This window comes from Diabrotica undecimpunctata, chromosome 2, assembly GCF_040954645.1.
Source record: "Diabrotica undecimpunctata isolate CICGRU chromosome 2, icDiaUnde3, whole genome shotgun sequence".
Classification (NCBI taxonomy): domain Eukaryota; kingdom Metazoa; phylum Arthropoda; class Insecta; order Coleoptera; family Chrysomelidae; genus Diabrotica; species Diabrotica undecimpunctata.
This window is the reverse complement of record NC_092804.1, coordinates 108,891,380-108,909,282: the sequence shown is the minus strand read 5'-3', so window position 1 is coordinate 108,909,282 and position 17,903 is coordinate 108,891,380. Positions and strand designations below refer to the sequence as shown.

Here is a 17,903-nt window from a genome sequence, read left to right as displayed (position 1 = left end):
TATAACAACTATACAAAAAAACAGAGGTGCAAATAAAGTTAGTATAGATTAGGCTTCGAAGAGATGGTTTAGAAAATGCGGAACAATGGGCATACTAGTACAAGAGAATAATATATTCATTCACTACTTATCGCAGATGACCAAGTCATTTTTGCACAAGACAGTAAGTATATGGAATGTATGATAAGGAAATTAAAGGAAGAATATAAGCTATGAGGACTCAAAATAAATATGTGTAAGACCAAATACCTATGTATTGTATCCGAGTTTGCATATTTAAACTTAAGTTTAGAATAAGAGACTATTAAGAATTGTAAAACTTTTAAGTGTTTAGGATCAATAATAAGCAGATATGGTACTTGCATAAAGATATAAAAATTAAATAGCATAGGGAAAACAAGCCATGAAAGCACTCCACAGAATGATATGGAGCAACACCCTAATTAAAGAAAACAAAAAAAGTATCTTTCAGAGCACATTGATGAATATTACCCTATATGCAGCGGAAGTAAGGCCAATGACAACATCAACACGAAATAAAATAAAAACAATTCAACATGACTTTATGAGAAGTCGAACAGATTACCAGAGCCAATAGAATAAGAACAAAGGAAATATGGAACAGATTGGAAGTAGAATGTTCAATTACCAAAAAGTTGGAAAACAGAGTTATGCAGTCGTACGGATATGTACAAAAAATGCCAGAGCACAGGTGGCCAAAAATAATATTGGACTTTTACCCGCCAGAAAAAACACAGAGAGAAAGACCTCTACAGGATGAAAAACATTTAGAGGAAATGATATGAAAAATAGAGACCTTAGAGAAGGTTACTGGGAAAATATAGCACTGTGAAAGACGAAAACAGCAAACTCATAATGGAAAAAGCCTAAGAAAAAGAAAAAGATAACAGAAATATGGCGCTTTATAAGAAGTCAAAGAGTAAAGGTAAAGAAATTAATAGATCCAAAATACATCGAAAACGATTCATGAATTGACTATCAAAAGATGTTACATACAGAAGAACAATAAAGAACGTTAAAACCACAAACACCTGAAATTACCATAAACAAAGAAGTTTTCATAATCAAGCATGAAGTACAAAAAACACTTTAAAAACTAAAGAGCAGAAAGGATGCAGGTAAAGATGAGATACCAAATGAATTGTTGAAATATGGGGGAGCGATAATGACGAATTAATTAACGACATGAATAAACAACAATATATAACACAATAAAATACCAGAAGAATGGAGGGCAAGCAAGCTAATCATATTATCCAAAATGGGTAATAAGAAGCCGACAGGAAACTACAGCAAAGTTTTGAAAAAACGAATAAATCAGCTCATAAGGTTAGCAGACGAGCAACAAGGTTTCCGTACAGAAGGTCGTGTACAGATGCAATTGTAGTCATAAAACAGATTACAGAGAAAGCATTAGAATACAATAGATCCATATTCCTACGGTTGATGGACCTGAAGAAGGCATTTGACAGAGTAAGAACTAAAGACATAATACATCTCTTGTATAATAAAGAAATCCCACTGAATATTATAAAATCAATTAAAAATGTCTATAAAAACAATAAGATGAAATTCTGAAGGAATACGGAAACTAAAGATAAAGGCAAATAAATAAGACAGGCTGACTCACTAAGCCCTATGCTGTTTAGTCTAATCGTGGATAAAGTTATAAAGAGTGTCAATAAAGAAAGAGGATACATAATGAAACTTGGAACAATGAAATTTAAATTCTCTGTACGGCAGACGATGCAATTTTAATAGCCCAAAATAAAGATAGTCTTTAAAGACGGGTTCACAGATTTAATACAAGAGCAGAATAATTTAATGTGCTGATTTTAACTCAGAAAACTAAAACAATATTAATCAGTAAAGAAGCAATAAGATGCAAACTTAAAGTCGATTGAGTAAGCATTTAACAAGTAATGAAAGTAAAGTACCTAACATTGGGGATTACACTGTCCAGCTAGGAAGACGTTTAAAAAGAAGTAAGAGATCAAGTACAAAGAGCAAATAGATTAGCAGGATGCCTAACCAACATATTAGCTGTGCGATGAAATCAAGAATTTATAAGTTCAGTATAAGACCAATAATGACGTATACATCAGAAATAAGACCCAACACAACCAAAGCACAAGGAGTGCTAGAAATAACGGAAATGAAATTACTCAGAAAAATTAAAGGAAATATAATAAGAGACCGAATAAGGAGTGACGAGATCAGAATAAAATGTAATGCACAGGTTACAAAACGAGTGGAGAGTAATTAAAAAAAAAGAAGGCTACACGTGGCAGAAGGAGTATCGGCCGACCGCGCAAGAGATAGAGTGATAATCTCCGTAGAGGCCACCAACCCTCCAATGAACAAGCAAAATTTCTTGTATAAAAAAAGAAGAATAAGAATTATAAGTTGAATATGATAAAATTTGTACTGTTTTTTACCTACCTACCAGATTTGTAAATTATTTACGGAGGTTGCTCTGCAGAAGGTAATAAAATAAAAGATATAAAATAATAAAACATTTTAATAATGAAATATACAAATTCGTCAATAATCTTAGTCAATTAAGAAATTGTTACTATTACAATTTACAATTTACTAATGTTAATCATATTTCTGCTGGCATGCATATTCATTCGCCTGTAGATAATCTTGACTATATTTTTTAACTTGTGAATACTGGCTACATTCTTTATCCAGAATATCAGTCAAACAGTGCACGGCAGGTAAAAATCGCCTAAAAAGTAAACATGAGTTGAATGAAAAGCTTATAATTATACCTGAATAAACACTTGAATTACTCTGGACGAACTCTTTTAAGTTCCATAGAAATCGAATACAAAAAATGTAAACAATTACATTATATTTCACTTATAACCTTGGGACATAGCTTTGTTCGGTCTCTCTTAGGCGTCCAGATTTTCTTCTTTCTTTTTATTTTTTTTACAATTTAAAAAAACTAAATCAAAAAATTAAATTTTTTTTATAAAAAAAGAAAGATATTGACTTTATTAATGGATACACCAAAGCAATTAAAAAAAGCAACTATTTTTTACAGAAAGAGCTCAACTATTACGATGAGAAAAACAAAAAACAATATGGCTTTCTATCTATGAAAATCAGACTTAGTACGAAAAATCAACTGATAAAAAAAATACTCGTTTAGACAGGACAGAATAGAAAAGTCAATTTTTTTTATATATAATATAAATCTGATTAAAAAGAAAGGTTGCAAATATAAGGTACCGATGACCATTGACACGAAATTGTGTTGGGGAACCATGAGGTTCCTTTTGGAAAAGATTTTACATCGGATGCGAAGTGTGAAATTTGCTGAAGTTCTCGTTGAAAATGAGAGCTTTTCAATCTCTACAGTTTAGAGAGGAAGTAAAGACAAAATGTAAAGAAAAGAAAAAGCCTTTTTACAATACAGAACACAAAAAACACAAAAGGCATATAACCTCTATAAACGAATCAGAAGTGAAACAAATACTTTAGTTAGACAAATAAAAAGGAAACACTGGCGGAGCTTCTGGAAACAGATGGAACACGACTTCTACGAAACACAAATATAAATGGGGAATGATCAGGGTACAAAAAAGGAGATAAACAAACTAATAAAAACAAAACACATTCAGAAGGAAACATAAGTAGATTACTTTTGATCCCTATTTGCTGAAGGTGACGATAATGAACCACGAACACCATAGGTGATGAAAAACGAAAAAATAACTATTGAGAAGGAAGAGCTCAAGGAAGTGTTGAGGAAATTAAAAAATAGAAAATCACAAGGAGAGGACAGAATACCGAATGAACTTATAAAGTACTGGACCAGATCTAACCAAACAATTATTAAAACTAATCCAAAAAATAATAGAACAAAACAGAATTTCTCAAGAATAGATCAAACATCCTAAGACCTCTCTTCCACAAGGGACACAAATTGGATACGGAAAATTACAGAGGACTTAGTTTATAAAATACAACACTAAAATTAACAACCAAAGTGATAACTAATAAAATGAATAAAATTATCACACTAGCAGAAGAACAACAAGGATTTAGGTCGGGAAGATCATGCACCGGTGCTGTATTTATAATAAGGAAAGTGCACGAGAAATCATTAGGTTACAACAAACCGGCATATCTATGTTTCATGGACCTTAAGAAGGCATTTGACCGGGTCAAATTAAAGGACGTTATCCACTTACTGTACGTAAGAGAGATGCCTCTAGGAATAATCAAAACAATCAAAAATATCTACCCAGACAACACAATAAAAGTAAAAGTAGAAGAAGAACTAACCTACCCTATTGAAGCTGACAAAGAGATAAGACAGGGAGATTTCCTGAGTCTTCTATTGTTCAACCTGATTATGGATGAAATATTAAAACTGTAAAAATTAAGAAAGGATGCTAAATGGGAGAAAAATACCTAAAAACAATCTGCTATGCAGATGACGCAATACTACTCCCTCAAAGTGAAGACGATTTACAACGCATGCTGCACCAATTTAGTTGTTAAATTTGTTTAAAAATTTAACATGTTAATTTTCCCAAAAAAAGACAAAATGCATGGTTACAACAGCAAGTTTACTAAGATGGAGCTGGAAGGTCAGATAATAGAACAAGTGATGGAGTTTAAATATCTAGGTATTACATTATATAGCTACGGAAAGCTCGAAACTGAAGTGGAAAATCAAGGGTAAATAGAGCAAATAGAGTTGCAGGCTGCCTGAATGAAACATATTGGAAAAATAGAAATATCGGGAAAGAAATGAAGGGCAGAATTTATAAAACAGTCATCAGTCCAATAATGACATACGCGCAAAAACAAGACCTGACACAAAGAGGACAAAAAGGATGTTAGAAACAGCAGGGATGAAAACATGGTAAGACACTATAGGACAGAGCTAGAAGTACATATTATACGACGTAGATGCAATGTGGAGAACATCAAGAATTGGGTAAGAAATAGAAGAATAGAATAAAACGATCATATAAGCGGAATGACAACAAATAGAGTAGTAAAGACGGCAAAAGACGGTTTCCCAATAGGAAGACGATCATCAGAAAGACCACTAAAACGATGGAACGATAACTTACTGGAGACTTACACATTGAAAAACAGACAGAGACATGTCTATATAAAAAGAAGGAGAAGAAGAAGATAAAAAGCCAAGGATTGGTTTATTGTTTAGTATATCCTCAGCTTTTCTACCATGGATATGTTTTCTTTTTACTTTCAATAATTTGTGCAGAACTCCAAAGGTTCTCTGTCCTTTCTTAATCAGCTTTTAAATTTACAGTTGTTTTCCCTTCTAGTTATTAGGTTCTCGAACACCTAAACTTTCCTGAAACAATATTTTCTTCTGTCTTTGTTTGTGTCTGTATTCAGTTGCATGTATCCGTTTGTATTTTGTCACATCTCCATATTTTCCGTTTATTTATTAGAAATCTGTTCTACTGAGTCTTCTCAATTAACTTAAATGCCTCAGTAATTAGTTTCTCGTTTTTAATATTAGTACAGTATCATTAGTATATGTATAAATAATAGCACTACATATCACCAATTGTATATAGCAAACAATTCAGTTTGTTTGCATTTTGCTGCTGTTAAAAAGTACAATTCTCAATGGTTTACTCCCATCTTTTCTGTCAGAGTTCCTTCTATCATCTTCCTATCGTAGGTACTCAATAGCATCTCTTTGACTTACCTTATTATTTTTTTTAGAATTCTAAGTGTATTACACGGTCGCGTCAGATTTCAATACAAAGTTAAACCAAGATTAAAAAGAAAAATTTAGACTTGAACTAGGGTGCGTTTAACTTAAAATCAAATTCTTCTAATAATTCGAAACTTTTCCAAGATATAATTTTACGTTTTTATAGCTTGCTGTTATGCCTTTTTTGCAGTTCCATTATTGTGAAAACTAACAAACTTTCAAGTGGTATGAAGGAGAAAATCTCGGACATTGACGTAAAAATATTACATGTTTAGGTCATAATTTTTAAAATAGAATTAATACTCCTTTATCGATTCGCTAAATCACATAAGAGAGAAATATTATTTGTACAAAGAAAAATTTTCTTTCCAAGAGAAAATTTAATTTTCAGAAAAAGTTTCCTAGAAAACCACAGAGTTTTTACATATTTGACTGAACTTAATTTTATCTTTTAATATATATAAGAAACTCCACCTCCGGTAAGTGCTGAGTGGATTGAGTACCTCATTAAATGCCGGTGCCGGTCCCAAGTCCGGATAAAAGAGGAAGGTTTAGGAGATGGGCTAGCAACTCATCATTTGTCAAAAGAAATAAATGCTAAAAATTTTGACCAAAAACCTCGAAATACAAAGGATGGATCAAAACAAAGACGACTAATGCAACGGAAAAGGAAAATGATATTGGCTACATGGAATGTACAAGGTCTTAGAACCAAACAAACAGAAGTATTCAAAGAATTAGAAGAAAAAATTAGAGGAAAGAAAAATAAATATATGTATTCTCACTGAGACCAAGAAAAAGGAAAAAGGAAATGAAGAGATATGAGAGTATATACATATCTACAGTGGAGTGAGTAAAGGTAACAGAGCTAAGAGAGGAGTCTCTATTTCCATTCAAAAAAATCTTAAAAACAATATTAAATCGTGGACTGAAGTAAATGAACAACTGCTAATACTGGAAATAAAAAAGAATGGGCACAACATCGTAATTGTCGGAGATTATGCCCCAAATGAAGATGCAGATCCAGAAAGTAAAGACGATTTCTACAACAAGATGAATGACATACTCTCTAAAGTTAAAGAAAACTGTGAAATCTTTATACTAAAAGGAAATTTAAACGGCAAAGTAGGGAGAGAAGATAATAACAAAACCGTAGGAAGATATGGGGAACAAATAAACAATGACAACGGAATGCGTGTTAGAGATTTTTGTGAAACAATGTCTCCCAAAATTATGAATGGATTCTTTCAACATAGAGACATCCACAAATTTACATGAATACAACCTACCAGGAATCTGCGCTCGATAATCGACTATGTAATCCAACGTCAAACTTCCCAGCTGAAAAGAACTGACGTAAGGGTATACGGTGGATCAGAATGTGGATCCAAACATCGTTTACTTATGACCAACGTGATAGTTAACTATAGCAAAAACAATAACACTCAGGTACAGAATATAGAAAAGAGACAAGAAGTAACATCCCCTAAGTATAACCTAGAAAGCCTAAAAGAAGATTCAACGAAATTTCTTTACAAATTATGACTGGCCACAAAATTAAAAAATGTGGATCGAGAATATATATCTGCGAAAGAATTATACCAGCAACTTAAAAAATGCATTCATGAGGCTAGAAGTGAAGCTTTGGACTATAAAGACAAACATAAAACAAAAAATTAAGAATGGGGATCGGAGAATATGCAAACGTTAGTAAACCAAAAGAAAACTGATTATTAGAAATGGAAGTCAATAAGAAAGGAGAAAGATTACAAGATATATATAAAAAATTAAATCGATATGTAAAAAGAGAAGTAGTGAAAAGTTAAAATAAGACGTGGGATCGGAGATGTACAGAAGTGAATAGGTATATGGGTAAAACAAGAGTTTTACTCATAGCCTGGAAGGTGATAAAGTCCAGAGGAAATAAAAGGAAAAATCTAACTTACAGTTAATAGATCTGAAACAGTGCAAACACCATTATGAGGTCTTACTGACAGAGGATAGATATAAATTCCAAGAGATCGAAATGGAAGAAATATCCGAACATACACAAGTAATTGAGATAACAACCGGAGAGTTAATCAATGCCTTCAACAGATCGAAAAACGGTAAAGCAGCAGGACCTGGAGACATCCCAATTGAGTTGGTAAAGTATGGGCCAAAAATATTACATGAGATGTTGGTTTAACTATTCAACAAATGCTTAAAAGGACAAAATATCCCTGATGATTGGAATGTTGGATACATCAGCTCAATATTCAAGAAATGGGATAAACGCAAATGCACTAAATATAGGGGAATAACTATTATCAGCCCAGTTGGAAGGTTGTACGATCGAATAATAAAAGAAAGAATAGAATCAGAATACGAAAACATAGAAGAATAAAATGGATTTCGTGCAGGAAGATCGTGGACTGATGGAATATTTATTCGGCAGCAGTTAATCGAAAAACGGAAGGCTAAGAATCTATCTACCCACCTATTGTTTGTATTTAGAGAAGGCATACGATACGGTACCTTTGAAAAAAATGTTTCAAACTGACGAAAGTAGGTCTTAGTAGAGAGTATGTGGATGCTATCGCAAATATATACAATAATGCAAGAAGTGTCGTTAAAGAAGGAAACTTTATATCTGAATCATTTCCAATAACAAAGGGGCTCAAACAAGGATGTTGTCTATCTCCGACCTTATTTAAAATATATATTCAATCATCGCTAGAGCAGTGGAGGAAACAAGTATCCGGAATGGGAATAGACATAGGTGGTGGTAAATGTCTAACAACTTTATTTTTTGCAGATGATCAGGTAGTCGTAGCGAATGATGGGAAAGACATGGACTACATGTTTAGAAAACTAAAGAAAGAATATGAAACATGGGGCCTCAATATGAATATGTCTAAGACAGAGTATCTTAAAATAGGAGATGATGAAGAAGATTCATAGTTAGAAATAAGAAACACTAAAACATGCAATGAATACAAATATCTCGGATCTATAATATCTAAAGAAGGCACTACCAAAAGAGACATCGAAAACAGAACGCAGCAGGGAAAAAAAGCGGTAAATATTCTAAACTCTTTACTATGGTCCAAAGATATTAGACAAGAAACGAAATTAACAATCTATCGAATCTTGGTAGAGCCTATTATGACTTATGGGGCAGAAGTTTGCTAAATCACAAAAAAAGATAGAAAAGGAATAGAAATAGTAGAAATGGGTTTTCCAAGGATAGCGTGTGGTGTATTTAAAAAAGATTACATCAGGAATGAAGATATTAGAAGGAGGACAACTACTATATATTCCAGTGTAGACAGAATTGAAACGAGACAACTAGTGTGGTATGGTCACGTGAAGCCAATGAATGAAGATAGATGGCCAAAGAAAGCTTTAAATTACATACCACGACAAAGAAAAAGAAGGGAAAGGCCTTCAGTTGCGTGGTAAGAAAATATACGGCACATAATGAGAGATAGAACCATCAAAGAAGACGAATGGACGGACAGAAAACGATGGCGGTCGAAATGCCGGAAGCCGCAGAGGCTGTAGGAACCTCACTTATATATAATATATATTAATATATAAGTGAGATATATATATATATATATATATATATATATATATATATATATATATATATATATTTATATATAATATATATATATATATATATATATTTATATATAATATATATATATATATATATATAGTACATATGGAATAAAATCGTGTACAACCTTCGTCGGAAATCCGACGGTCTATATTTAGAGCTTTATATAGACGATATCTTATCACCCTAGCGCAGAGAGATCGCAAATTTTTGTCATAAGTGCTTTCTTCCCCATACTGCAAAACTACCTTCACTTTTATGATTATTTTAAATTTTTGACTTCTCTAGTTTCTAGCTTTGGTTATTCATTAAGCTTCTTGTTGAAATAAGGATAGTAAGACCATTTCTTTTTTTGTAAAAACTAAATTTCCCATTGTCATCTTATTAGGTGGTTTTATTTACTCCTACAGTATTTCTGAATTCTTGGGTGTTGTTTTCTTCTTGTTTTCGCCTCTTAGTAAAGATTTCTTAAACTCTCATTGATATAAAATTCTTTAATTTCATGCAGCTTTCTCTTCATATACTTCCTTTTTGTGCTAGATCTTCCTTATCTTTCTCCTTTTAAGTTTAATCTCCTCAATTTTCCCCATAGTTGTGTTAAGTTTCATAGTAAATCGTGCTTATTGATATTATTTATAATAATTAATGTTAATATTTTTCATAATCTCTAAAATAGCTGCCATTAGGATGGTGTTTATTATCAATAATTTTTAATAAACTTATGTTATTTTATATATTTGTTTTTTTTTTATCTTATTCAAATAATTTAAGCTGCATTTTAATCCTAGCTCTTCCAAGAAATGATCAGTTATACTTGCAGTTCGTCTGTCTGTGGTTCAAAATTTAAAATTTTGTTTTTAAATTGTTTTCTTGTATTAACTTTGTATCAGCTACAAACACCAATTTTAATTAAAAATTACTTAGCAGTTGACTCTTCGAGTTCCACATCAGAAGATTTTTTGTCCCATTTTGGTTGTTACTAACAGTGGATCTTTTTCGAAGTCTATAACTTGGAGGCCATTTTAAAAAATTGTTGGTGTTTGCAACTTTACCTACTTGTTTCAACATGTTGATAATTAATACAGTAGGGTTTTCTAACGTAATTCTTGCTTTGTTTAAAATCTGCGTATTTGTATCTACTAAAGTTAACTCGTTTGTCACCTTTAAAATCATCTTTACTAGTTATCGATATTTAGGTTCTTTTTGACATTCTCCTAAAATATTCTCTAAAATATTTAAATTATTTTCGTGTTTAATTTGTCAGTATAATATAGCCTGCTTTCTAACATGTAGAAATCAACGAAAAACTACTGCATTAAAGGTATCTGGTGACATCTCTAATACAGCTATCATGGCAAATACAGCTAACTTGGAAATACTAATCATGGAATACGGAGGCCAAGATTCAAGCCTCAAGTCGTTACCTAGCGAAACCACTGCGGTAGAACTAGAGGAGTGTCTGTAAGAACTTTAGAGTTGATTATTAAAATATGTACCTGGAATGTAAAGACAATTTATTACCCTCAAAATCTTCATGATAGCATTCAAGAAATATCCAGACTTAAAATAGGTACAATAGGCATAAGCAAAATGAGGTAGCCAAATAGTGGTGCTTGTATTGTTGAAAATCGTATGTATACTAGTCAGGAAATAATGACGGTTAACATATGTATGGAGTTGGAATAATCATGTAACCTCAATTAAGTCATTTCAACTGAATACTACTCCGGTGAAATTAAATATTGATTTGATTAAGTGTATTGCTTTACCAGCGATATACCAGACGAAGGGAAAGAGCAATTCTATGAGTTGTTGATAAATGCACTTAAACAATTATTATGGAAGATTTGAATGCAAAAAATACTAAAGTGAAAATTGGCGATTTTATTTGTGATTTTAGTCTAGGAAAGCAAAATATGAGGAACGAAAAAACTGTTTGTAGAGTAAAAAAAAAATACATTCTTCATCATGTTTCTGTTGTTGGTAATTTTACTTAACGATTTAACGCGGTAACAAAATAGAATAGTAACAAAAAAAATTTATTATGAGAATACTAAAAGGCAATGAAACAAAAAAAAACAGTCGCACGGATTCTTTCAGAAAAGCTTAGTTACATGGAGCACACAGATATTGGAGAAAAATCACTCTTGGATATGTGTGAAAATTTTAACACGATTAGAGAAGAACATCTAATGGAAAAGAAAAAAAAGAGGAAAAGTTGGATGAATGGTACTGCATTCAACAACAACAAAGGAACTTTTTAAGTTTAATGAATGATACATATGCTATTTTAATACGTGTCATAATTTCTTTGGTTTGGTCTACATTTAATGTTATCCATGTTCCTAAGTATTTGTAGGTATCCACACTCTCAATTAGAGTAAATTCAACAATCAATTGAATGTTTGTATTTGCTGATTTAGTCATGATCATGCATTTAACAATCTTTACTGAAATCAAACGTCATCTATCCGTACAGAGACAGAAGAATCCGATGCGAACGTGGTGTCGTACAGGTATGTATAGTATCACTCCGGCTATTTAACATGGGCCCTGAGGAAATCTTTCAAGAAGCAATAGAGGATGTTTAATGATGGAAATAAGAATTAATAGAGAAGATATTCCCATTTCCTAGATATCAAATGTAGGATAGAGAAAGCAGATCTGCATTTCATGATTTTTCAATACCCATAACAATCAGGTTACCACGATGTTATATCTTTCATATACTGTTATACGGAGTTAAGACGTGGACTCTTACATATGAGATGCTACCTGTAAGAAAATTAAGGTTTTCGAAATGTGGCTTTATCGTCGAATCTTTAAAATATTTTATGTCGATGACGTTATATCGAGAAACAGTGAAAAATAGGGATTTCTGCAACTAATTTAACAGGTAAATATCTAATTCAACTAATTTAACAGGTAATCTATAAATGTCCTCAAAGCACTGTAAAAACAGGAAATACTTTCTCAAGGGTATTTACAGTAACGAAAGGCTTGAGACAAGGATGTTGTCTTTCTCCCACGCTATTCAAAATATATATCCAAGAAGCACTGCACCAGTGGAGACAAAAATGTGCGGGAATGGGGTTGAAGCTTAACAACCATCATCTGACAACGCTGTTCTTTGCAGATGATCAAGTACTAATTGCAAGCTGTGAAGAAGATGCAGATTATATGCTTAGAAAGCTCAAAGATGAATACGAAAAATGGGGGATGAGTATGAATATGTCTAAAACAGGATATTATGCGAATAGGCAGTGAAGACAAAGACCCGGATTTGGAAATTAGACAAATAAAAAGGTGCTATGAATACAAATATTTGGGAAGTATTATCTGCAGTAAAGGAACAACGGAACGAGATATAGACTATAGAGTTCAACAAGGCAGGAAGAGTGTTCAAATTCTGAATTCGATACTTTGGTCCAACAAAGCTACTATGAGAACTAAAATGACTATCTACAAAGTAATTGTAGAGCCCATTTTTACATTTGGAGCAGAATGTTGGCAAATGACAGTAAAAGAAAAGAAAAAAGTTGACACGGTTGAAATGGACTACCTGAGAAGAGCTTGCCGTATATCAAGAGTAGAACGTATACCTAATTCTGAAAATAGAAGAAAAACAGATAGATTACGTACAACTTCTGAAAGAATAGAAACTAGACAGTTAATATGGTATGGACACGTAAAGAGGATGGACGACAACAGATGGCCAAAAAGAGCTATGGAATACGATCCAAGTAATAGAAGGAAACGAGAAAGACCAGCCAAGTCTTGGATACAAGGTGTTATGGAAACCATGAAAGATAGAGCCATTGATGAAGACACCTGGAGAGATAGAAAAAGATGGCGATCAAAATGCGGGAAGCGGAAGAAGCTGTAGGATCCCCGCTTATATGTATAAATTAGAAGGAAGATTAGAATAATTTTCTGGCTGAAGAATCTACGTACGTTGGTCAACACAGTAACCACAAATCTTTTCAGCGCAGCAGTATCAAACACAGATGGAAACGGATAGGCACTACAAAAAGAAGACTTTCAAACTGAGCTGCATGACATTGTACATTTCATAAAGCGTTTTGTCACCTTTTATCTATTCTACAAATCAAACTTTTGGTCAAGTGTATAGGTATTTCTTTATTTTTGATAAGATTTAATTAAGTTCGTATATAGATTTTTGTAGTTTAGGTATTTTAGTTAAACCATAGACCTAAAAATCTGCAAAAAAAATCTTAAGGGAATATATACCAAAATTTGTATAAATTTGACCTCGGTAATTGAAAAAAAGCATCGGATGGCAATGGAAATAAATGGGATTGAAATACATGAAAAAGTATATTTAGCGAATTACGCTTAGTAACAATAACCTTGTTTATATTTATTATAATTAAATAAAATATGTAAATACTTACGAACAGAATGTTTCAACGGAGTCGGGAATTATAACGGTATCATTTGTTCTTCTAGAAGTATCTGATAGACATTTTACGTAATTGTACGATATATCAAATTTTTCAAAAACCTTCATACAAGGGGCCAAGTAAACTACAAATATAATAAAAATCTTAAACAACTAGTCATATAGAAGTATATTATTAGATTAAAATTTGATAATCATTTTTATAATGAAAACAACTTTGTGTAGGCTTAATAAAAATTAAATGTTTAAATGGCGAAAAAATTTTAGTAAGCTTTGTCTGCTTATCCGTCTATCGATTCGTCCGTCCGTCCGTCTATACAATAAACTCTTGAGAGAAAAGTCCTAAGTAGTGTCTTAAAACTTATTACATACTCTCCCTTTAATGTAAAGAAATGGGTTTTTACTACTAAATTTGAATGACAGTTTTCCTCCTTATACTGTACCTTCTCTATTTCTTGAAAAAAAAAAGTTTTAGTGTTTTGAATATTAAAACATAAATTCCTCTTAATGTTATGAAAAATACTGTTAAATGTAAGTTCAATAGAATTTATTTTTTTTTTATTTTGATGTTTTTCATAGGATCGAAAACCCGAAAATTTACAAATCCATTTTGGATAATTTTTAAAAATTTTAATAATAAAATTTTATACCATTTTACAAAAAGAAGTTCTTACTTCATTGTAAGTTTTTTTAATTTTAAAGACTTCTACTAAATGTAATTTTGAATAGGAATATTACAGTTTTTTTCTGTAAAACAATTCCTGTGTTTTTCTGTTATTTTTGTTCGTTTTTAGAATATTTTTGTCAAAAAAATTATTTTTCACTTTACTTTAGATGTATATGTATGAAAAGTGTATATAATTCACACAAAAATGCACCCTAGTGTATTGAGACAAATTTACCCCTTTCTCAAAAACACAACCCTGCGGGTTGCACTCTGCAGCTTTTTCATATTTGGAAGTCCATTGGGCATATTATGAAATAATAAAATCCCTTTAACTTTCTAAAGTACATACTCAAAGTAGATACTTCGACAGCGGAGGTCGAGCAGTGCAGACGTGTTCTTTAGTAGGAGCGAGCATAGCAAGGTTTAGTAGTCCTTATTGGGACTAAGGAGCGGAGACACTGCGCGAACCTTGGTGACTTGTGATTATTAAAGCGAAGTGTGGATGCGAAGTTGTTTTTAAATAAACTGTCGAGGAGCTACCTTTATAGGCTTCTGGCAGAGGTTATTTACAACTTAGCGTCAGCGAAGAAACGGGTTTATCGCATGGTGTCGACTGGGATGATACTGTAAGGCTTGTAAGGGAAGACGCAGGGAATGAATTCACATCCCCTGCGTCTGTGAGAAGAGAACAGCAAGTGGATCCCTCCCTGGGAAGACAGGCAGTGAACATCCGTGGAGGTACCTGGGGAGAACCCCAGAAGCTGATGGACAGCGGTCGTCAGCAGAAAAAACATAGTCTTTGTAGCAAACTCGTTAATATCTTTGAACAATAGTTCACCGCCTTACGGCAATTATGAGCGATTTCCCTCCCCGGAGTGTGATAACATGCAGGTGTCATCACAAGAAGCAGAAGAAGATGACAGCCAGTCATCCACCCACTCAGTTGCAAGCTACATAGGGAGATATAATGATTTTTTAAATAAAATTAACCCAACCGGGACCGAAAAAACTGATTCCCACGTATGTACCCCCAATGCGATGAAGACAGCGACGACGGAATATACGTCCAATCAGATGAAGGTGAGGAGACAGCCCCAGCTCCCACGGTAATCTACGAGCGCCCCCTCTCAAACAGCCACGGAAAAGCAGAAAAAAAGGCAAAGAACCCTAGGAGACTCCTCTGACAAAGAGGAAGATGCCAAAAGAACAAGAAAAATGGCGGAACAAGAAAAGTCAAACGAATTAAGTAGGTCAGTCAATGCACTGGCCAAACAAATTAAAGCCATGAAGGAAGAGAGCCGTATCCGCAAAGGGAAAGCAAATAAGCAGATAGAAGACCTTTTAGATTAGCTTAGAGAAGCTAAGCTTTGAAAAGATAATCATAGAATGGGCCGAGAGTTCAAAAAACTAGTCAACCATATTATGACATTGACAGCCACCGACAAAGAAAAACCCTCCGAGCCTGAAAAAATGGATTCAGAGAAAGTAAACATAAGGACATTAAGTCTACAACCCCCGCATATCTACGGAATAGTAGACAAAATAAACAACAAATCATCTGGAAGCAAGGGCAAGCCCCAAGAGCTAAACAAAACCGATGAACCTGCAGACTGGACAAAAGTCCAGAACAAAAAAGAAAAAAACACACAAAGTTTGCACAAAGTGTGCAAACTGCAATGGAGCACACACCGCCATTTACCGTGGGTACTTTGAACTCTCATTGAAAACTTTCATACTGAGTAAAATAACAAAATGTTGGAGTTCTGTGCTATGATCGAGAAGGCGACGCAGATAATGACAGCATTTGGAGAGACCGCCCGAAAATGTTAGTACACCAAACGGAAAATCTACGCATAGGGCCATGGAACTCCGGTGGGATTTTTAAACTGATCAACCTTCTAGACGAAATCACAAACAGATTAGAGCTCGATATCGTAGCACTTTAAGAGACCAAATTAGTAGAAAGAAAAAAGACAAAATTTCCATTCTACGATATCTACAGAACGGATCACAGAGCCAATTCTAAAGGAACTGCTATCATGGTGAAAAAAGGAATACAACTCCAACACATTCCAACACCAGATGGCCTGGACACAATAGAAGCCACGATCATCCGGCTCATGGCCAATAATGAAACACTAAAAATAATATCTGCATATTTCAGACCTAATGATCCAATATTCAACGAAGACTTGAGCCTAATACTGAACTCAGAAGAGCCCACAATAATAGTATAAGCGACCTGAATACGAGATCTCCCAATTTGTTCGACAGGGAGACCAATCGTAATGGAAAACTGCTGTGCGGCTATCTCCAAGAAAGACCCAACACATATGTAATCGGACCAACAGGTCCGACATGTTTTCATGGAATACTTCCCACACATCTCGATATTTCTATCCTACACAACGTGGGTCAACAATACAAAATATATTCGTTAATCGAAGGCGATTCGACGCACAACCGAATCGTCCTGACCCTGTCCAATCGTCCAACCTAACCGTCCAAGACAAGTTGGCCAAACTTCAAAAGAATTGTGAGCAAAAACATCGGTACTATCCCAACAATTAACAATATCACAGAACTCGAAGAAAGCGTAATACATTAGCGAAGAGCTTAAAAACCTAATTAAAGAGAAAAACAGGAAAAGAAGGAGAGCGTACCAAACAGGAACAAAGGAAGAGAAAAGGATTGCAAACTAGCTAGACAGGGAAGTGAAAAACAACTCCAAAACCACAGAAACGAATGCTGTGACTTCTATATCCAAGAGATAATCCAAACAAATCCGCGTCCTGAAAATTCTCTAAAATCCTCCGATAAGACAAAAAACCAATTCCTCCCTTACATGGAGAAAATGGCTTTGTTCACACGAAAGAAGAAAAAGCAAAAGTCATGAAGGACGAGCTAGAAAGGGCCTGTAATAACAATGAACACTCGCACTAAGACCTAGACTTCACTGAAAAGGTAGAAAGAACTGCAAGAAGAATAAAAAAGGGCAGAATAGGCATAATGCATACCTCCCCTGAAGAAATCAAAAAACTTATAAAGTTGACAAATGCAAAGAAAGCCCCAGGACCAGACAACGTAACAAACAGAGTGCTGAAAAATCTACCAGCAAAAGCTATTGTAAGAAATGACATCATGTATGACATCTCTTGCGCTTTCCGACTGTTCATTTTCTGTTTTTGTTCTCCTTGTTCGAATAGGGCAAATTTTTTAGACGTTATTGCAGGATGATATGAATTCCTGATGTTTTTGAACTTTGTCGAACCATGTGAGGTAAAACTAATGCACGTCACAAGTTTTTTTGTTCGAATAACATTTTGATCATAATTCGATCATTGTTAAAATATATTACCTCAGCATTAATTTCACTAATATTGAGCATAGCGAAAAATTCCACCATTCACCAGCGACGAATTTTTCTAGCTACGTTGTGATGCACACAATTTATCTTTTGTGT

General features: G+C 33.6%; 1 protein-coding gene across 1 annotated transcript in view; it reads right to left on the bottom strand.

The window, feature by feature from the left end:
* Window positions 1-2,524: 2,524 nt before the first annotated feature.
* LOC140433397 (uncharacterized) overlaps window positions 2,525-17,903 on the bottom strand; it is a 29,598-nt gene continuing 14,219 nt past the window's right edge. Inside the window, exons 5-6 of the mRNA XM_072521410.1 lie at window positions 13,766-13,898; window positions 2,525-2,755 (exon numbers count right to left, since the gene is read on the bottom strand). Coding sequence (XP_072377511.1) covers window positions 2,623-2,755; window positions 13,766-13,898 — 266 coding nt within the window. The 3' untranslated portion in view covers window positions 2,525-2,622. The remainder of the gene's footprint in view (window positions 2,756-13,765; window positions 13,899-17,903) is intronic.